Raw genomic sequence first — 16,246 nt, forward strand, 5'->3', positions numbered from 1 at the left:
CCTAGGAACTGATAGAATAAATAGAATTTGTAGATATTGCAATTGTAATATTAATGTCATTGAGTCAGAGTACCACTTTCTTATGACCTATCAAAAATATTCAAATATTCGTACCAAATGCATGCCACATATTTCGTGGTCAAATCTTAATTTGTTCAACCCTATGATATGGGTTCAAATAAAAAGAAAACTGTATTGAATATGTGTAAATATCTTAAAGAAGCATTTACTGTTAAAAATGATGTCTTATAAATGTACACTTTTTCTGATCACTATGAATATATATGTATATTTGTTGATAAATATAGTTTCATGTAAAATTGATTTATATGTTTGTATATATGATCAATATTTGAAGCATTTTTTCTGTTCATTAGCCAAAGGCAAGTTTTTGTCGATATTTGCTAATAAAAGTTGTTGTTGTTGTTGTTGTTGTATTATATCATTTATATTTATTTGTCAAGAGGATGAAAATCTGAAGAGATTGGCCAGCTTTTGATCTCGTTTAAATTGTCATTTTAGAAATCAAGAAAATAACTAAATTCCGGTTCGGATAAAACGAGTACGCCCCCAGATACATTCAAGTGGAATACCAATAGGTCCCTTGCTATTTTTAGAAACACATGCGTAAATACCCATGTCTATTTTAGTATCACGCTGGAATTCCATAACGTGTATTTGTAATTAGAAATTACGATCTTGGACAGAATGGCGTAGGAAGGATGATTGTTTGAAATATTAAAGGTATTTACAATCCTTACTTACTCATTTTATGTCATTTTGCAGTGTCAACAGGATTTAAAAATACTGTACAGATTTTTTTTCAAAACGGCTTATATTATATACTAGGCATATGTACTGTACCTTTACGAAAAGTTTACACCTTTATTTTTTTCTTTTTATATATCTCGTCAGGTCATGTGTTTTGACGCTCATCTATTTTGACGCCATTTTTGTTTTGACCTAAGAATTGGTGATAAATCGTATGACGTCATAATTTGCAGACTGCACTGCAACCATGTATGTAAAACTATATTGTCATTTAATTGCATAATGTAGATAAAAAGAAAGTGTCAGATTTCAGTGTGAACGGTCTCAGACTCGAGGTGTCATGACTCGCGAGCAAACAGGACGTTTCGGCTCCCAACCAAATCAGCCCCAGTGGAAAAATCGGCCCCTGGACGTTTCGGCCCTTTTCCGCGAGACGATTCGGCCCTACTATATAGTACAGACAATTAATTAACAACAATTAATTATTATTGTTATTAGATAATGCACGGATTTATATTACATTATTATAATTATGTAATATAAATCCGTGGATAATGATAGATGCTATAGATGTTATAAAAGTGATTGAAAGTTTGAAACAAAATTATAAAATAATGCTTATAATGTACCTGCTATATATTTTTTAATTAGTTTTATCAAACAATGTTGACAGTGACAAAAGAATTATAGATATTGGCTTCTGTTTTCTTTTCATTGTAAAATTACATGACCAAATGTTTCAATTTTCACGTGCATGAACAACTAACTTTCCTTACCTGATAATTAAATGTGTAAGATTTTAAATATCAAGGAAATGATTACGAGTAGTAATTTATTGTGAGATTATATATTTATAAACATTGAAGTTAACATTAAATGCAACAAGTATCTAATCGTTGATGGTTTTGGTAAAGATTTAATCTTACGTAAAATATATAAGAGGTATCGTAAATCTTTCAAGGCAGGCCTCGACATTAGCGGTGGTCCGTTGGTCCGAGACCACCTGATTTTGGCAAGGACCACCTAATTTTACAAGCCGCTGGTCCGTTGGACCACTTGAATTTTCTGGTTGGTGCAGACTCATTTGGGAAAATGGTGATTTGGTCAAAAACATGTTATAAATATTTTCTTTAAAATCATTTGTCCGATGTACATGTATATGGTTCATTAATTATCTGATTAGTTAAAGAAGTTCTTAAGTCATCTATAACTTTCATTTTAAGTCGCTAAAATTTGGTTTATGCAAGTTAAAAGAATTTAGACTTTGTGATATCAATTAAGGTACAAAATTCATTCAAATGATGCTAATAATTATGCATCGTCGGATACCTAGGGGGCCTACGGTGAAACTAGTAACATTTATGTTATATTACATGTTAATTAACAGTGGGCATCCGACGATGGTAATTATGATATTGTATGGGATATAAGATAAACTCGAAATTTCATATACTTAAATAATGGCAGCAAACAAAAGGAACTGGAAAAATACATCTAGTAATTCTTTGCTACTTATCTTTATTTTAACTGTTTAACGATAGAGATCCATTTCCTTCAGAGTTAAAATTACTTTAAAAGGTTAAAAATACTCATGTTAAAAATAAATATCAACCAACAAGCAACAGGGAGGTAAAGATTCGGTATTATATATTTGTGAGAAAAATAAGCTAAACTATAGTTGTATATAACATTAGTATTATTTTTTTATCCTCTATTTATTTCCTTGTTTTAAGATAATTTATTAGTTTTATTAAAAATGTTAATCTATAAAAGATACATGTAATTATCATAATTAAAGTCGTACCACATATCAGCAATGAATATATGAATAACAAATTGAATAAGAAAATTACAGACACAAATTGTTTCACTATTCCCTAACTTGAGTTGAGAGAGAAATCACTTCAATATAAAAGTTAACATAAATAAGAGCCCTGTTGTGTATTTTTGAATGACATATAAAAAACCAAATAACTTTATGATAAAATACCTACTAACTTGCTCTCCTTTATTTCTGATTAGATAAAAATATATATCTAAAATATCTGTTTTCTTAAGGTTAATGATACATCTTTGTCATCAATTTTAAACATATTTTTTTCTAATTTTGCAGTAAAATGACATAATAAAAATTGACCACCTGACTTCTGGAAGGACCACCTTAATTTCAAATCTAGTGGTCCGGCTAACCACCTGCTAAAAAAGTTAGTGTCGAGGCCTGCAAGGTACTTGGAAATTGGCGTTTGACTTCATGAAAATTGATATTTATGATAATTATAACTATAAAATTTTAATATACCGGTTTAAAACACAGTACTTATTCTGCGGCCGATTTGGTAAAGGGCAGAAGCATCTGGGGCCGAAACGTCTTGGGTAATTTGGGGTCGATATGTCTTTGGGCCAAAACGTCACAAAAATCTTCCAATGAAAGCCAATAAAGGCAAATTCCCAAATTATTTGGAGTGTTTCTTCCAGCTCCAATTTTTGGGGGATCATTTCTGACCCCCTGTATCAGGTTATAGGGGTCACTTGAATTTTTTGCGGGTCATGCCAAACCATTTATTTTATCAACCAAGAAATACATGCCACTAATTTATTAGCCTCTTTCCTATAATTCATTCAGCCATTGAAAAATAATAGATGAATGGAAAAGAAAATGTTGCATAAAAATAAGGAAGTGGCCCGTACGGCTAGTCAAAATTTCTAGCCATACGTAAAATTATATGGAATGCATATGTTATTTTATGACTTTAAACCGAGGATTTTAACCAAAAACAGCAATTGTCTTAGTATGTTTACTTTTTAAGAGATTAATCCGTCGCCATGTTGGCTACATTAATTACAGTAAAGAATTTTAAAAGTATGAATATCAATCTTTGTCATCTCCAGATGGCGAGAGAGAAGGGCGTTTAAAAATTGGTTGCAGTTGAAAAACATCAATTGAAATAGTTAAATACAAAATTGTGATAATAAACCTTTTTCAATAAGTTTAATTTTCTACACCTTATTAAATGAAAAACAAAAACACCGAAAATAATTGTTGTTGGGCTCTGATAATTGCGTCAATTACCGACTATCATTAGGGAAAGTTTGCATGTTCCGTGAAGCCGTTAACGCATTCTAAAATTCTATCATCAGTCCCTGGATAGGCTTTAATTAAGGTAATTGATTGTGCTTTTTATACTTCTACTGTATTTAAAAAAAAAATTGTTTTTGCTTTTCAACATTTTTTCAATGTTCTTTTTATTTATTTATTCCACTCAGATCATGTCGTTATGAAAAAGTTTCATTTGCCGTTATGATTATTTATTCGATTGATGTGCATAATTAACAAAAAAATGATTTAATAATTCCCTGTTCATCTTTCATACAAATAAAACAACAAATCATAATTATGAAAAGCATCAGCAGCATTGTAATTGTGAGCAATACAGGGGTATCATTTTACTCTTGTTCTGACTGTTTGAAGATATCAAGTTTAGCAAATGTTCACTACATATATTTATAATTTATGGTCTTGTATATTTTCAGATTTTGCAAAGATAGCAGTTTGGAATTTTAAAGTTAATGGATTATAGCTTTCTGACTGGTACTAACATGACGTAAGAGAAGAGTTATTTATTTTGAAAAAAATTTATGAACTTGTTTGCATTCACTTCATAAGTACTTTACTTGTATCTCTTCATATTACATGTACATGTAGGAAGCTGTTAGTATGATATTAGCTTACTGAAGGGGGGTTCAGTGGCCGAGTGGCAAAGGTGATACCAAACATTCACATCTTGCCAAGAAGGTCAGAAGTTCAATCCCTGGCCATATTTGTTACATGTAAGAATGTTATGAAAGTTATTGTACTAGAACTTTTTATTTATATATAATGTATATACATGTCTTCTTTTCATGTTCTAACTGTTCCATTAATATGACATGTTTGTTTATTGTTTAAAATGAAATTTAATAAAGTGATGTTATCTTTATATAGGTCTGCTACTTTGGGGAATCTCAATGTGGATGATGGTTTTGGAAAGCCGGGAAGTCTGAGCATACAGAGAAAGTCAGAGGTATATTGAGGCTTGAACTTACTAAGTCTAAATTTTAGAAAGTTGTCAGTTCTCCCTCCAACTAACATGTATATTATTAGTTTTTACGATTTTTAATAGGTTATTATCCCCCGCCGAAAAGGCGGCGGGGGATATAGAAATAGTCTCCGTCTGTCTGACTTTCCGTCCTTCCGTCCTACATTTTTGTCCGGAGCTTATCTCTAAAAGTATTTGAGTTATCAACTTGAAACTTCATAGGTAGATAGACCTCATTGAGTAGGAGTGCAGTGCACAAGAATGATAACTCTACCCTGCATAATTTTTGAGTTATTGCCCTTTGTTATTTTTCAAAATTGATTTTTGTCCAGAGCATAACTCAAAAGGCCTTTGAGATATCAACATGAAACTTCATAGGTGCATAGATCTCACTCAGGAGGTGTGCAGTGCACAAGAATGATAACTCTACCTTTCATAATTTTTGAGTTATTGCCCTTTGTTATTTTTCATACTTAATTTTTCACCCGAGTGGAGCATAACTAAAAAAGTGTTTGAGATGTCAACATGAAATTTCATAGGTGGATAGATCTTATTGAGGAGGAATGTGTGCGCAAGAATGATAACTCTTCCCTAACCAATTTTTTGAGTTATATCCCTTTGTTCTTTTTCACGCTATTTTGTCCAGAGCTTATCTCAAAAAGTATTTGAGGTATCAACTTGAAACTTCATAGGTGGATGGATCTCATTGAGGAAGAGTGCAGTGCACAAGAATGATAACTCTACCCTGCATAATTTTTGAGTTATTGCCCTTTGTTATTTTTCAAAATTAATTTTTGTCAAGAGCATAACTCAAAAGGCCTTTGAGATATCAAAATGAAACTTCATAGGTGCATAGATCTCACTCAGGAGGTGTGAAGTGCACAAGAATGATAACTCTACCTTTCATAATTTTTGAGTTATTGCCCTTTGTTATTTTTCATATTTAATTTTTCACCCTATTGGAGCATAACTCAAAAGTGTTTGAGATGTCAACATGAAATTTCATAGGTGGATAGATTTTATTGAGGAGGAATGCTGTGCACAAGAATGATAACTGTTCCCTGTACAATTTTTGAGTTATTGCCCTTTGTTCTTTTTCATACTATTTTGTCCGGAGCTTATCTCAAAAAGTATTTGAGGTATCAACTTGAAACTGTGGTGCATAGATCTAACTCAGGAGGTGTGCAGTGCACAAGAATGATAACTCTACCTTTTATAATTTTTGAGTTATTGCCCTTTGTTATTTTTCATACTTAATTTTTCAATTCAATTTTTTTCTCAAAAAGTATTTGAGGTATCAACTTGAAACTTCATTGGTGGATAGATTTTACTGAGGAGGGATGCAGCACACAAGAATGATAACCTACCCTGCATTATTTTTTTGTTATTTTCAGCCGATGTATTCACATAGGTTTCAAATCTGTAATCACTATAGCCATCAGTTTTCATTACCAAAAGACCTCTTAAAATGGAATTATTCTGCTCTACTACATATACATTCTTCCAATGAGCAAACACATTTGGCGGGGGATGGCCATGTTGACATGGCTCTTGTTACAAATTCATATTACTACCAAATTCCTTTATAAGAGAAAAAAATATGTCATACATGTGAATCAACTGCTGTTAGATGTGTATACATGTATATAGATTTATACAATATCAATGTCATGATTATCCAATGAAATGTGATGTTACAAACCAACAGTATTATAAAAGGAGAAAGTGGAGACCTCAGAGATAAATTACTAATCAAATTAAAATCAATGTCTCATTTATGAGTGCTTATACACTTGACAGGCTAAAGAACTAGGAGAAGCTTTTGAAATTTGGGCATGTTTCTGAATCTTACACTATCCTCCAAAATCTAAAATCGTGACAGCTATCTCAGATTAATGATCTTTTTTTCTATGTTGTTTTTATTCAACTTTCCATCTTTGAGAAAAGTGAAGTGCAATGTTGATAGGTCTTATTTATGTCACATGATTTACAACTATTTCTCTCCAAGCCTGTTGTTTTGTTGCAGTTTATTAATAATTGAGATAAATACTTTGTTTTTATGTGATAACATTTTGAAAAACTTAGATTGTCATGTGATTGAAATAAAGTTGGTCAGCTTTTCATTGTCTATAAACTTCATCTTGTTTTTAGAATATAAAATATATACATTCACTGATCAGAGCACTGTATATTTTTAGAGGTCCAATAATACATGGCGATCTACTTTGTTAATTGCGTAGTAACATCAGGTAATAAGTACTGCAGTACAGATCCCTAAAATATGCCATGTGATCAAATTTTTCAGCTTTCGTTTCTTGATTTCCAGGATGAAAGCATGCTCTTGTTTGCACAAGATTTTTGTGTGCATGCTGCATTGAGCCATTACGTTTTAGCTTTCATGATAGTGCGGTTTGAATATGCCAAACTTCAGGCTGTGATCACTGCCATTGCATGCATGGAAATACCTGAGGGAGAGGGTGCAGATGAAATCATATCAAAAAGGTACAGAAACATTGTCTATTATATTGGTATGATATTTGTACATAATAGTATAATTGTTAAATTAAAACACCTTGCCAATTATTGAAAATCACCGCCAGGTTGAAAGTAGTGCTTCCAAGTAACTTTTGATGTAAACAAAAAGAAAGGGTGTCATCTTTGTGTAATGAGGAACACATGTATTTATTAATCCCCTTCTGCGTAGTGGAAAGGGGATTATAGGAATGGCCTCCATCTGTCAGTCCATCTGTCAGTCTGTCTGAACAAACATTTTGGGTTTAGGGGCTATATAACAGTATAGAGAACAAAAGAGAACAATAGGTTCATTCCGTGATCAAAGGGTTTAGGGGCTAGTAGCCCTTAAGAAAACAAAGAAAATAACAAAGAAAATAGCCCCTAAACCCAAAATGTTGGAACGTCCGTCCGTCTGTCTGTCCGAGCAAACATTTTGGGTTTAGGGGCTATATAACAGTAAAGAGAACAAAAGAGAACAATAGGTTCATTCCGTGATCAAAGGGTTTATGGGCTTATGGGCTAGTAGCCCTTAAGAAAACAAAGAAAATAACAAAGAAAATAGCCCTCTAAACCCAAAATGTTGGAACGTCCTAACACTTTCGTGTATCCGCTCCATAACTTTTAAACCACTGAAAATTTTTTTTTAAATAGCTTGGCACAAATGATAAACATAATGAGACGATGTGCAGAGCGCAATAATTGTGTTGCTACCCCCAAGGTCAAGGTCACACTTAAAGGTCAAATGTTAAACAGTCTTCATTTTATAATAAAAAGTCTACATTTCGTGTCCGCTCCATAACTTTTAAACCACTGAAATTTTTTTTAATAACTTGGCACTAATGATCACCATAATGAGACGATTTGCAGAGTGCAAAAATTGGATTGCTACCCCAAGGGTCAAGGTCATACTTAAAGGTAAAATGTTAAACTGTCTTCATCTCATAATAAGAAGTCTACATTTCGTGTCCACTCCATAGCTTTTTAACCACTGAAAAAAAATTGAAAAAAAAAACTTGGCACAGCTGATTGCCATTTTGAGATGACATGCAGAGCGCAATAATTGGGTTGCTACCCAAAAGGTCAAGGTCTCACTTTAAGGTCAAATGTTAAAAGTGTACATTTCGTGTCCACTCCGCAACTTTTTGAAAAATAAATTGGCACAATTGATCACCATTATAAGAACATGTGCAGAGCTTAATAATTGGGTTGCTACTCCCAAGGTCAAGGTCACACTTAAAGGTCTACATTCCATAACTTTAAACCTTTGAATTTTTTTAAATAGCTTGGCACAAGTGATCACCATTATGAGACAATGTGCAAAGCGCAATAATTGGGTTGCTACCCAAGGTCAAGGTCACACTTAAAGGTCAAGTGTTAAAAGGTCTACATTTCATGTCTCCAAATTAATAACTTTTAAACCACTGAAAAATTTTTGATTAACTAGACAAAAATGTTCACCATTATGAAACAACATGCAGGGCGCAATAATTGGGTTGCTACCCCCAAGGTCAAGGTCAAACTTAAAGGTCAAGTGTTAAAAGTCTACATTTTGTTTCCGCTTCATAATTTTTAAACCACTGAAAAGTTTTTTTAATAACTTGGCACAAGTGATCACCATTATGAGACAATATGCAGAGTGCAATACCCATAAGGTCAAGGTCACACTAAGTGACTTCCATAACTTGGCACAAATAATCACCATCTTGAGACTATGTGCTTATGATATGCATGGCACAACATCAAGGTCATGGTTGGCAGGTCAAGAATTACACATTCATGTTCACTGCGGAAGGGGATTTAGCTGTCCTTCAGACTGCCTTGTTTGAATCTGTCTCCATCATCAAATAGAAATGAAATGCCAACAATAACATATGACTCTGTCAAGTTTATATATAACTGTGTTTTTATTTTTTTCTTGGAAATTCATCTTTCCATAACTGAATAAATTGGTAAACCCTTTTTGAAAATTTGTTACTGACAAGAATTATGGCTGGGTGTTTACCAAACACGTTCTTGTTATAAAGTGAATGTTGCTTGTAAATTCCAATGGATATTTACAGAATTTTCCTTGAGTTGTGTTAGTGATTTATCATACATGCCAGGTAGATTATAAAAGTGAAAGGAATTGTGGTAAAATGTTGATATAGTTTTACTTTCATGTGTTTACTCACTTTATACTCTAGGATGGGCATACTGTCTCTTCAATTACATGTATTTTTTTTTTTTTTTTTTTGGGTTTTACGTCACATCGACACAGTATAGGTCATATCGCGACGTTCCAGCTTTACTGGTGGAGGAAGACCTCAGGTGCCCTTCCGTGCATTATTTCAGGCACGAACGGGCACCTGAGTAGAACCACCGACGTTCCGTAAGCTAGCTGGATAGCTTCCTCACATGAAAGAAACCAAAGTCCCTGTCGGGATTCGAACCCACAGCGGTGAGGGGCAAGTGGTTTGAAGTCAACGACCTGAACCACTCGGCCACGGACGCCCCGTTAATACATGTATTAAGTATGAATTATGAGGGTATATACTCATTTTTAACATTGTGTTAAAAGAAGTAATTCAGTGATATTAATTATATACTTTTATTTCTTGGCAAGCATATTTTGAAGGTAACTAGGGATTTTTAGCTCACCTGTCACAAAGTGACAGGGTGAGCTTTTGTGATCGCTTTTCGTCCGGCGTACGTCCGTCCGTCGTTCGTCCGTAAACTTTTGCTTTAAATGACATCTCCTCATAAACCACTGAGCCAATTTCATCCAAACTTCACAGGAATGTTCCTTTGGAGGTCACCTTTAAAAATTGTTCAAAGAATTTAATTCCATGCAGAACTCTGGTTGCCATGGCAACCGAAAGAAAAATCTTTAAATATCTTCTTTTAAACAACCCTAAGAGCTAGAGCTTAGATATTTGGCATGAAACATCTTCTAATGAGTGTCTACCAAGTTTGTTCAAATAAAAGCCCTGGGGTCAAAATTGGCCCCGCCCCAGGGGGTCATTGATTTTCCCTATATGCATATAGTAAAAACTTAAAAAATCTTCTTTTAAAGAACCCAAAGAGCTAGAGCTAAGATATTTGGCATGAAACATCTTCTAGTGAGTGTCTACCAAGTTTGTTCAAATAAAAGCCCTGGGGTCAAAATTGGCCCTGCCCCAGGGGGTCATAGATTTTCCATATATGCATATAGTAAAAACTTAAAAAATCTTCTTTTAAAGAACCCAAAGAGCTAGAGCTAAGATATTTGGCATGAAACATCTTCTAGTGAGTGTCTACCAAGTTTGTTCAAATAAAAGCCCTGGGGTCAAAATTGGCCCCGCCCCGGGGGGTCATTGATTTTCCCTATATGCATATAGTAAAAACTTAAAAATCTTCTTTTAAAGAACTGTAAGAGCTAGAGCTTAGATATTTGGCATGAAACATCTTCTAGTGAATGTCTACCAATTTTGTTCAAATAAAAGCCCTGGGGTCAAAATTGGCCCCGCCCCAGGGGGTCATTGATTTTCCCTATATGCATATAGTAAAAACTTAAAAAATCTTCTTTTAAAGAACCCAAAGAGCTAGAGCTAAGATATTTAGCATGAAACATCTTCTAATGAGTGTCTACCAAGTTTGTTCAAATAAAAGCCCTGAGGTCAAAATTGGCCCTGCCCCAGGGGGTCATAGATTTTCCCTATATGCATATAGTAAAAACTTAAAAAATCTTCTTCTAAAGAACCCAAAGAGCTAGAGCTAAGATATTTGGCATGAAACATCTTCTAGTGAGTGTCTACCAAGTTTGTTCAAATAAAAGCCCTGGGGTCAAAATTGGCCCTGCCCCAGGGGGTCATAGATTTTCCATATATGCATATAGTAAAAACTTAAAAAATCTTCTTTTAAAGAACCCAAAGAGCTAGAGCTAAGATATTTGGCATGAAACATCTTCTAGTGAGTTTCTACCAAGTTTGTTCAAATAAAAGCCCTGGGGTCAAAATTGGCCCTGCCCTGGGGGGTCATTGATTTTCCCTATATGCATATAGTAAAAAGTTAAAAAATCTTCTTGTAAAGAACTGTAAGAGCTAGAGCTTAGATATTTGGCATAAAGCATCTTCTAGTGAATGTCTACCAAGTTTGTTCAAATAAAAGCCCTGGGGTCAAAATTGTCCCCGCCCCATGGGGTCATTGATCTTCCCTATATGCATATAGTAAAAACTTAAAAAATCTTCTTTTAAAGAACCCAAAGAGCTAGAGCTAAGATATTTAACATGAAACATCTTCTTATGAGTGTCTACCAAGTTTGTTCAAATAAAAGCCCTGGGATCAAAATTGGCCCCGCCCCAGGGGGTCATTGATTTTCCCTATATGCATATAGTAAAAACTTAAAAAATCTTCTTTTAAAGAACTGTAAGAGCTAGAGCTAAGATATTTGGCATGAAACATCTTCTAGTGAGTGTCTACCAAGTTTGTTCAAATAAAAGCCCTGGGGTCAAAATTGGCCCCGCCCCGGGGGTCATTGATTTTCCTTATATGTGTATAGCAAAAACTTAAAAATCTTCTTTGAAAAAACCCAAATAGCTAGAGTTTAGATATTAAGCATGAAACATCTTAAAGTAAATATCTACAAAGTTTGTTCAAATAAAAGCCCGGGGGTCAAAACTGGCCCTGCCCCAGGGGTGTCATTGTTTTTAACTATATGTGTATAGTAAAAACTTAAAAAATCTTCTTTTAAAAAACCCATTGAGCTAGAACTTAGATGTTTAGCATGAAACATCTTCTTATGGGTGTCTACCAAGTCTGTTCAAATAAAAGCCCTTGGGTAAAAATTGGCCCGGGGGAGGGGGGGGCTATATACAGGTGAGCGACCTTTTGGCCATCATGGCCCTCTTGTTTAAATCACTACTTAAAGCACTACTTTATATTTTGAATTGGTTTATAGGCACCAGTTATAAAAATTGTTTATGTTTGATAATATACAATGTACAGTATATCTATCTTAAAATGTTTACCTATTTACTATGTATTAAGATATTTAAGCATTTATTTCCAGTTTATCATCCAGTACACATGTGCATTATCTAACTTCTTTTACTCAACTTTATAGCATTTGTTTTTAACAAAGAATACATATATAAGTCTGCCCTTCACGCTTATTAGAGCGTTAATTTGGAAGGAGGATATACTGGAATCACTTTGTTGCCTCAGACAGTCAATCTCCATTGTGTCCACTATACAAATCCAATACCCCTTGAAGGATTTGAATTTTTCTTCAAACGTGATTCAGATGACATTGTGTTCACCTCATGTGTGCAAAACCCATGTCACAACTTACCTGGTCATGGTCACATTGAAGGTCAAATATTGGATAATTTCTTGTCTGCTCTATAAATCCTTTTATAAATATACCTTTTGAAGATTTTTTTTCAAACTTAGCTCAAATAAGGCTTTGTGCAGAACCCTTGCCACTGCTAAGCAGAACCTGTCATGGTTCAACTTTTAGGTCAAAGGTCAAATATCAGACAATTTCATGTCTGCTGTATAAATCCTGAACTCCTTGAACAATTGCCTTCAAACTTTACTCAGATATTCACCTGAACAAAGTGATCTGCATAATCCTTGTCTCTGCACAGCTGGATCAAGGTCACCCTTGAAGGTAAAATGTCAGACAATTTCATGTCTGCTCTCTAAATTCTTTACCAGCAAGAATTTTCTTGGCTCAAATGTTCTGTTCAACAAAGTAATGTGCAGAATTCATGCTGACTTCGGCTTGAGATCAAGGTCACCCTTGAAAGTCAAAATTCGAACATTTTTATGACTGCACCATAAATTCTATACTTTCATTTGACTTTTTAAAACTTAACTCAAATGTTTTCTTTAAAAAATAATGATAAATTGCACTACATAAGATTTTTTGTCATAGAGATCAGGTGGGGGTATTTGTCACTTTTGTGGGAGCTCTATTTTTTGGTTTTTAACCAGGTTTTCCGAAGGAAAAAACTGGTTATTAGATTGAGGTATGTCGGCGGACGGGCGGACGGGCGGGCGGGCGGACGTAAACAATTTCTTCTGTGCGCAACTCCTCCTACATTTCTCAACGGATTTTGACCAAACTTTCACAGAAGCTTTGTCATCAAGTGCCCTGGCGCATATTGTCAGGGTTTTGCGATTGGTATATATTTGACCTAATTATGGCCCTTTGTTTTTTTTCCTTATATAAAATATATAGTGAACAATTTCTTCTGTGCGCAACTCCTCCTACATTTCTCAACGGATTTTGACCAAACTTTCTCAGAAGCTTTGTCATCAAGTGCCCTGACACATATTGCCAGGGTTTTGCGATTGGTATATATTTGACCTAATTATGGCCCTTTGTTTTTTTTCCTTATATAGAATATATACAATGTAGTGAACAATTTCTTCTGTGCGCAACTCCTCCTACATTTCTCAACGGATTTTGACCAAACTTTCACAGAAGCTTTGTCATCAAGTGCCCTGGCGCATATTGCCAGGGTTTTGCGATTAGATAATATTTGACCTAATTATGGCCCTTTGCTTTTTTTCCTTATATAAAATATATAGTGAACAATTTCTTCTGTGCGCAACTCCTCCTACATTTCTCAACGGATTTTGACCAAACTTTCTCAGAAGCTTTGTCATCAAGTGCCCTGACACATATTGCCAGGGTTTTGCGATTGGTATATATTTGACCTAATTATGGCCCTTTGTTTTTTTTCCTTATATAGAATATATAGTGAACAATTTCTATTGTGCTCAACTCCTCCTACATTTCTCAACGGATTTTGACCAAACTTTCTTAGAAGCTTTGTTTTCAAGTACCTGACACATATTGTCGGGGTTTTGTGATTGGATAATATTTGACCGAATTATGGCCCTTTGTAAATTTTTTCCTTATACAGAATATATAGTGAACAATTTCTACAGTGCTCAACTTCTCCTACATTTCTCAATGGATTTTGACCAAACTTTCACAGAAGCTTTGTCATCAAGTGCCCTGGCGCTCACTTAATTCCCATGTTTCTTCCAAGACATCATTCAAGTATTTTTTTAAAATTGTGAACATACTTTTCTTGATATCGCACAAAACACCACACGCCAATATTGTTGACAAAAGAAAATGACAAGAGACGCAAAAATGCAAAAATTAAGCAAAAATAAAGTACTGTTTACCTTTCTAAAACATTTGGGAAAAAAAGGCGAATAGACAACATAAAAATTTCTCAATCATTTTTGTTTGAGGAATATTAAAAAAGCCATAATTCCTCCTAAGGCCACTTCTTTTATATTTCTTGGTTTACAAAACCGGCGACCCGAAATATTTGTAAATTGGAAAAAAAATAAAACTGAAATTTCCACTTTTTTTTCCCCCGATGCAAAAAAATCATCCGATAAGCGCGATAAATATGAGTACGAAAATTCAAATATTTTTGAGTACGAATCTATACAACACAACATTCGGACTACCTCGGATAACTACCACAGTTCATGGTAAAAACAACAATGGCGGCGCCCTTGAGCGGCACTGTTTATTTCCAAGTTGATTTTGTTGGAATTAAAGATTTGCCAACCAGACGGGCTTTTTTAAAGGCTGCCGTTGATGAGGACATCGGCACGGCTATAAGCCGTATCCTTCCTCGAGAAGATTTAATGGTTTGATTTACGATATATTTGCTAGTATATTGTTAAATTGTATTTTATATACCCGATGGACCTTTTTGAGGTTTTTTTTTTTTTTTTTTTTTTTCGACCACCCAGTGGACATTTTTGAAAAAAAAATTTGTAAACCAAGAAAAAAAAAAGAAGTGGCTTAAAAGTTCAATTAAAAACAAATGCCCCTTCATGACAAAGCTTCTGTGAAATATTTTGCTGAAAACCTGGTTGCATCGCATTGCGATGTTCCTTGTTTTTTTTTTGGAGCACTTGAAAAGGTTCTTGCATGCAACTTTATTTCTCATTTACTTTTACTTTAAACTTCACACATGAAATTGATTCCTGATTGTAAGATACTGACACCCATAAACATGAAGCTTAAAATTAAACGTACATTATGTAATTATTGAATAATACTTTAACAGCAAGAGTTCCTTAGAAAAATTCATGATTTAAGTTTATAAAGTCATATATCTGCTGTCAGAAGTTTGCAAAATCATAGTTTGAATTTTAATAAAAGGAATTATTAAAAAGTACATGTATGAAAGAAAAGTGTATGCTTCTTTATGAATGAAATTTGCATGCACTAAAACATTGCTAAATGATTAAAATCCTACTTAAAAATAGAAGCTTTAATATTTGCATAAACATGAATTTCTTTAATAGCTCCATTTTTTAAAGGAGCTTGGCTGATGTCCAAAACCCTAAAAACATAAAATTTGATACAACATACTTGTGAGACAAAATATTAGAACATGACAAATCTAGGAAATTTTGCCACATTTAAATTGAACAATTTTGGAACAGGGACATCTGTATTATGGGCGAACACATAATTTTATATAGTGTGTATTTTCAATTTAACATTTGTAGTCTGATTTGTGCAGAATGTTGAAATAGACCCTTTGAATCTTTTGTGATGTTTTCATGTTAAATGAATGTTGGCATTCCTTTTTGCAGAGATATTGACGAAAAGGATTTATTGAGCGGTCAGGAGATGATGTGTTCATTAACAACATACAATGATGACAGAGATCTGGTAAGCCTTTAGTTAGCAGTGTTATATTACTCACTTGTATCATAGTTTGGAGACCTTTTAGTTGAAAACGTGTCGGAGTTAAATCGTATACATATACATGTACAGTCCGTTAACTGGAGTGTAGGTATTAGTTATCCGCACTCCAGTGCATGCCCATCGCTTGGCTCATTTTTTTCTGGGGTTTAGGTATTGTGACCACAGA

General features: G+C 34.0%; 1 protein-coding gene across 1 annotated transcript in view; it reads left to right on the forward strand.

The window, feature by feature from the left end:
• Nucleotides 1–4,368: 4,368 nt before the first annotated feature.
• The window catches only part of LOC132749603 (uncharacterized), a 31,113-nt gene continuing 19,235 nt past the window's right edge, over nucleotides 4,369–16,246 (forward strand). The window contains exons 1-4 of the mRNA XM_060739429.1: nucleotides 4,369–4,373; nucleotides 4,754–4,832; nucleotides 7,174–7,349; nucleotides 15,966–16,044. Coding sequence (XP_060595412.1) covers nucleotides 4,369–4,373; nucleotides 4,754–4,832; nucleotides 7,174–7,349; nucleotides 15,966–16,044 — 339 coding nt within the window. The remainder of the gene's footprint in view (nucleotides 4,374–4,753; nucleotides 4,833–7,173; nucleotides 7,350–15,965; nucleotides 16,045–16,246) is intronic.

The sequence above is a fragment of the Ruditapes philippinarum genome, unplaced genomic scaffold (assembly GCF_026571515.1).
Source record: "Ruditapes philippinarum isolate M1 unplaced genomic scaffold, ASM2657151v2 ctg5442_1_1_1_1, whole genome shotgun sequence".
In the NCBI taxonomy this organism is placed as follows: domain Eukaryota; kingdom Metazoa; phylum Mollusca; class Bivalvia; order Venerida; family Veneridae; genus Ruditapes; species Ruditapes philippinarum.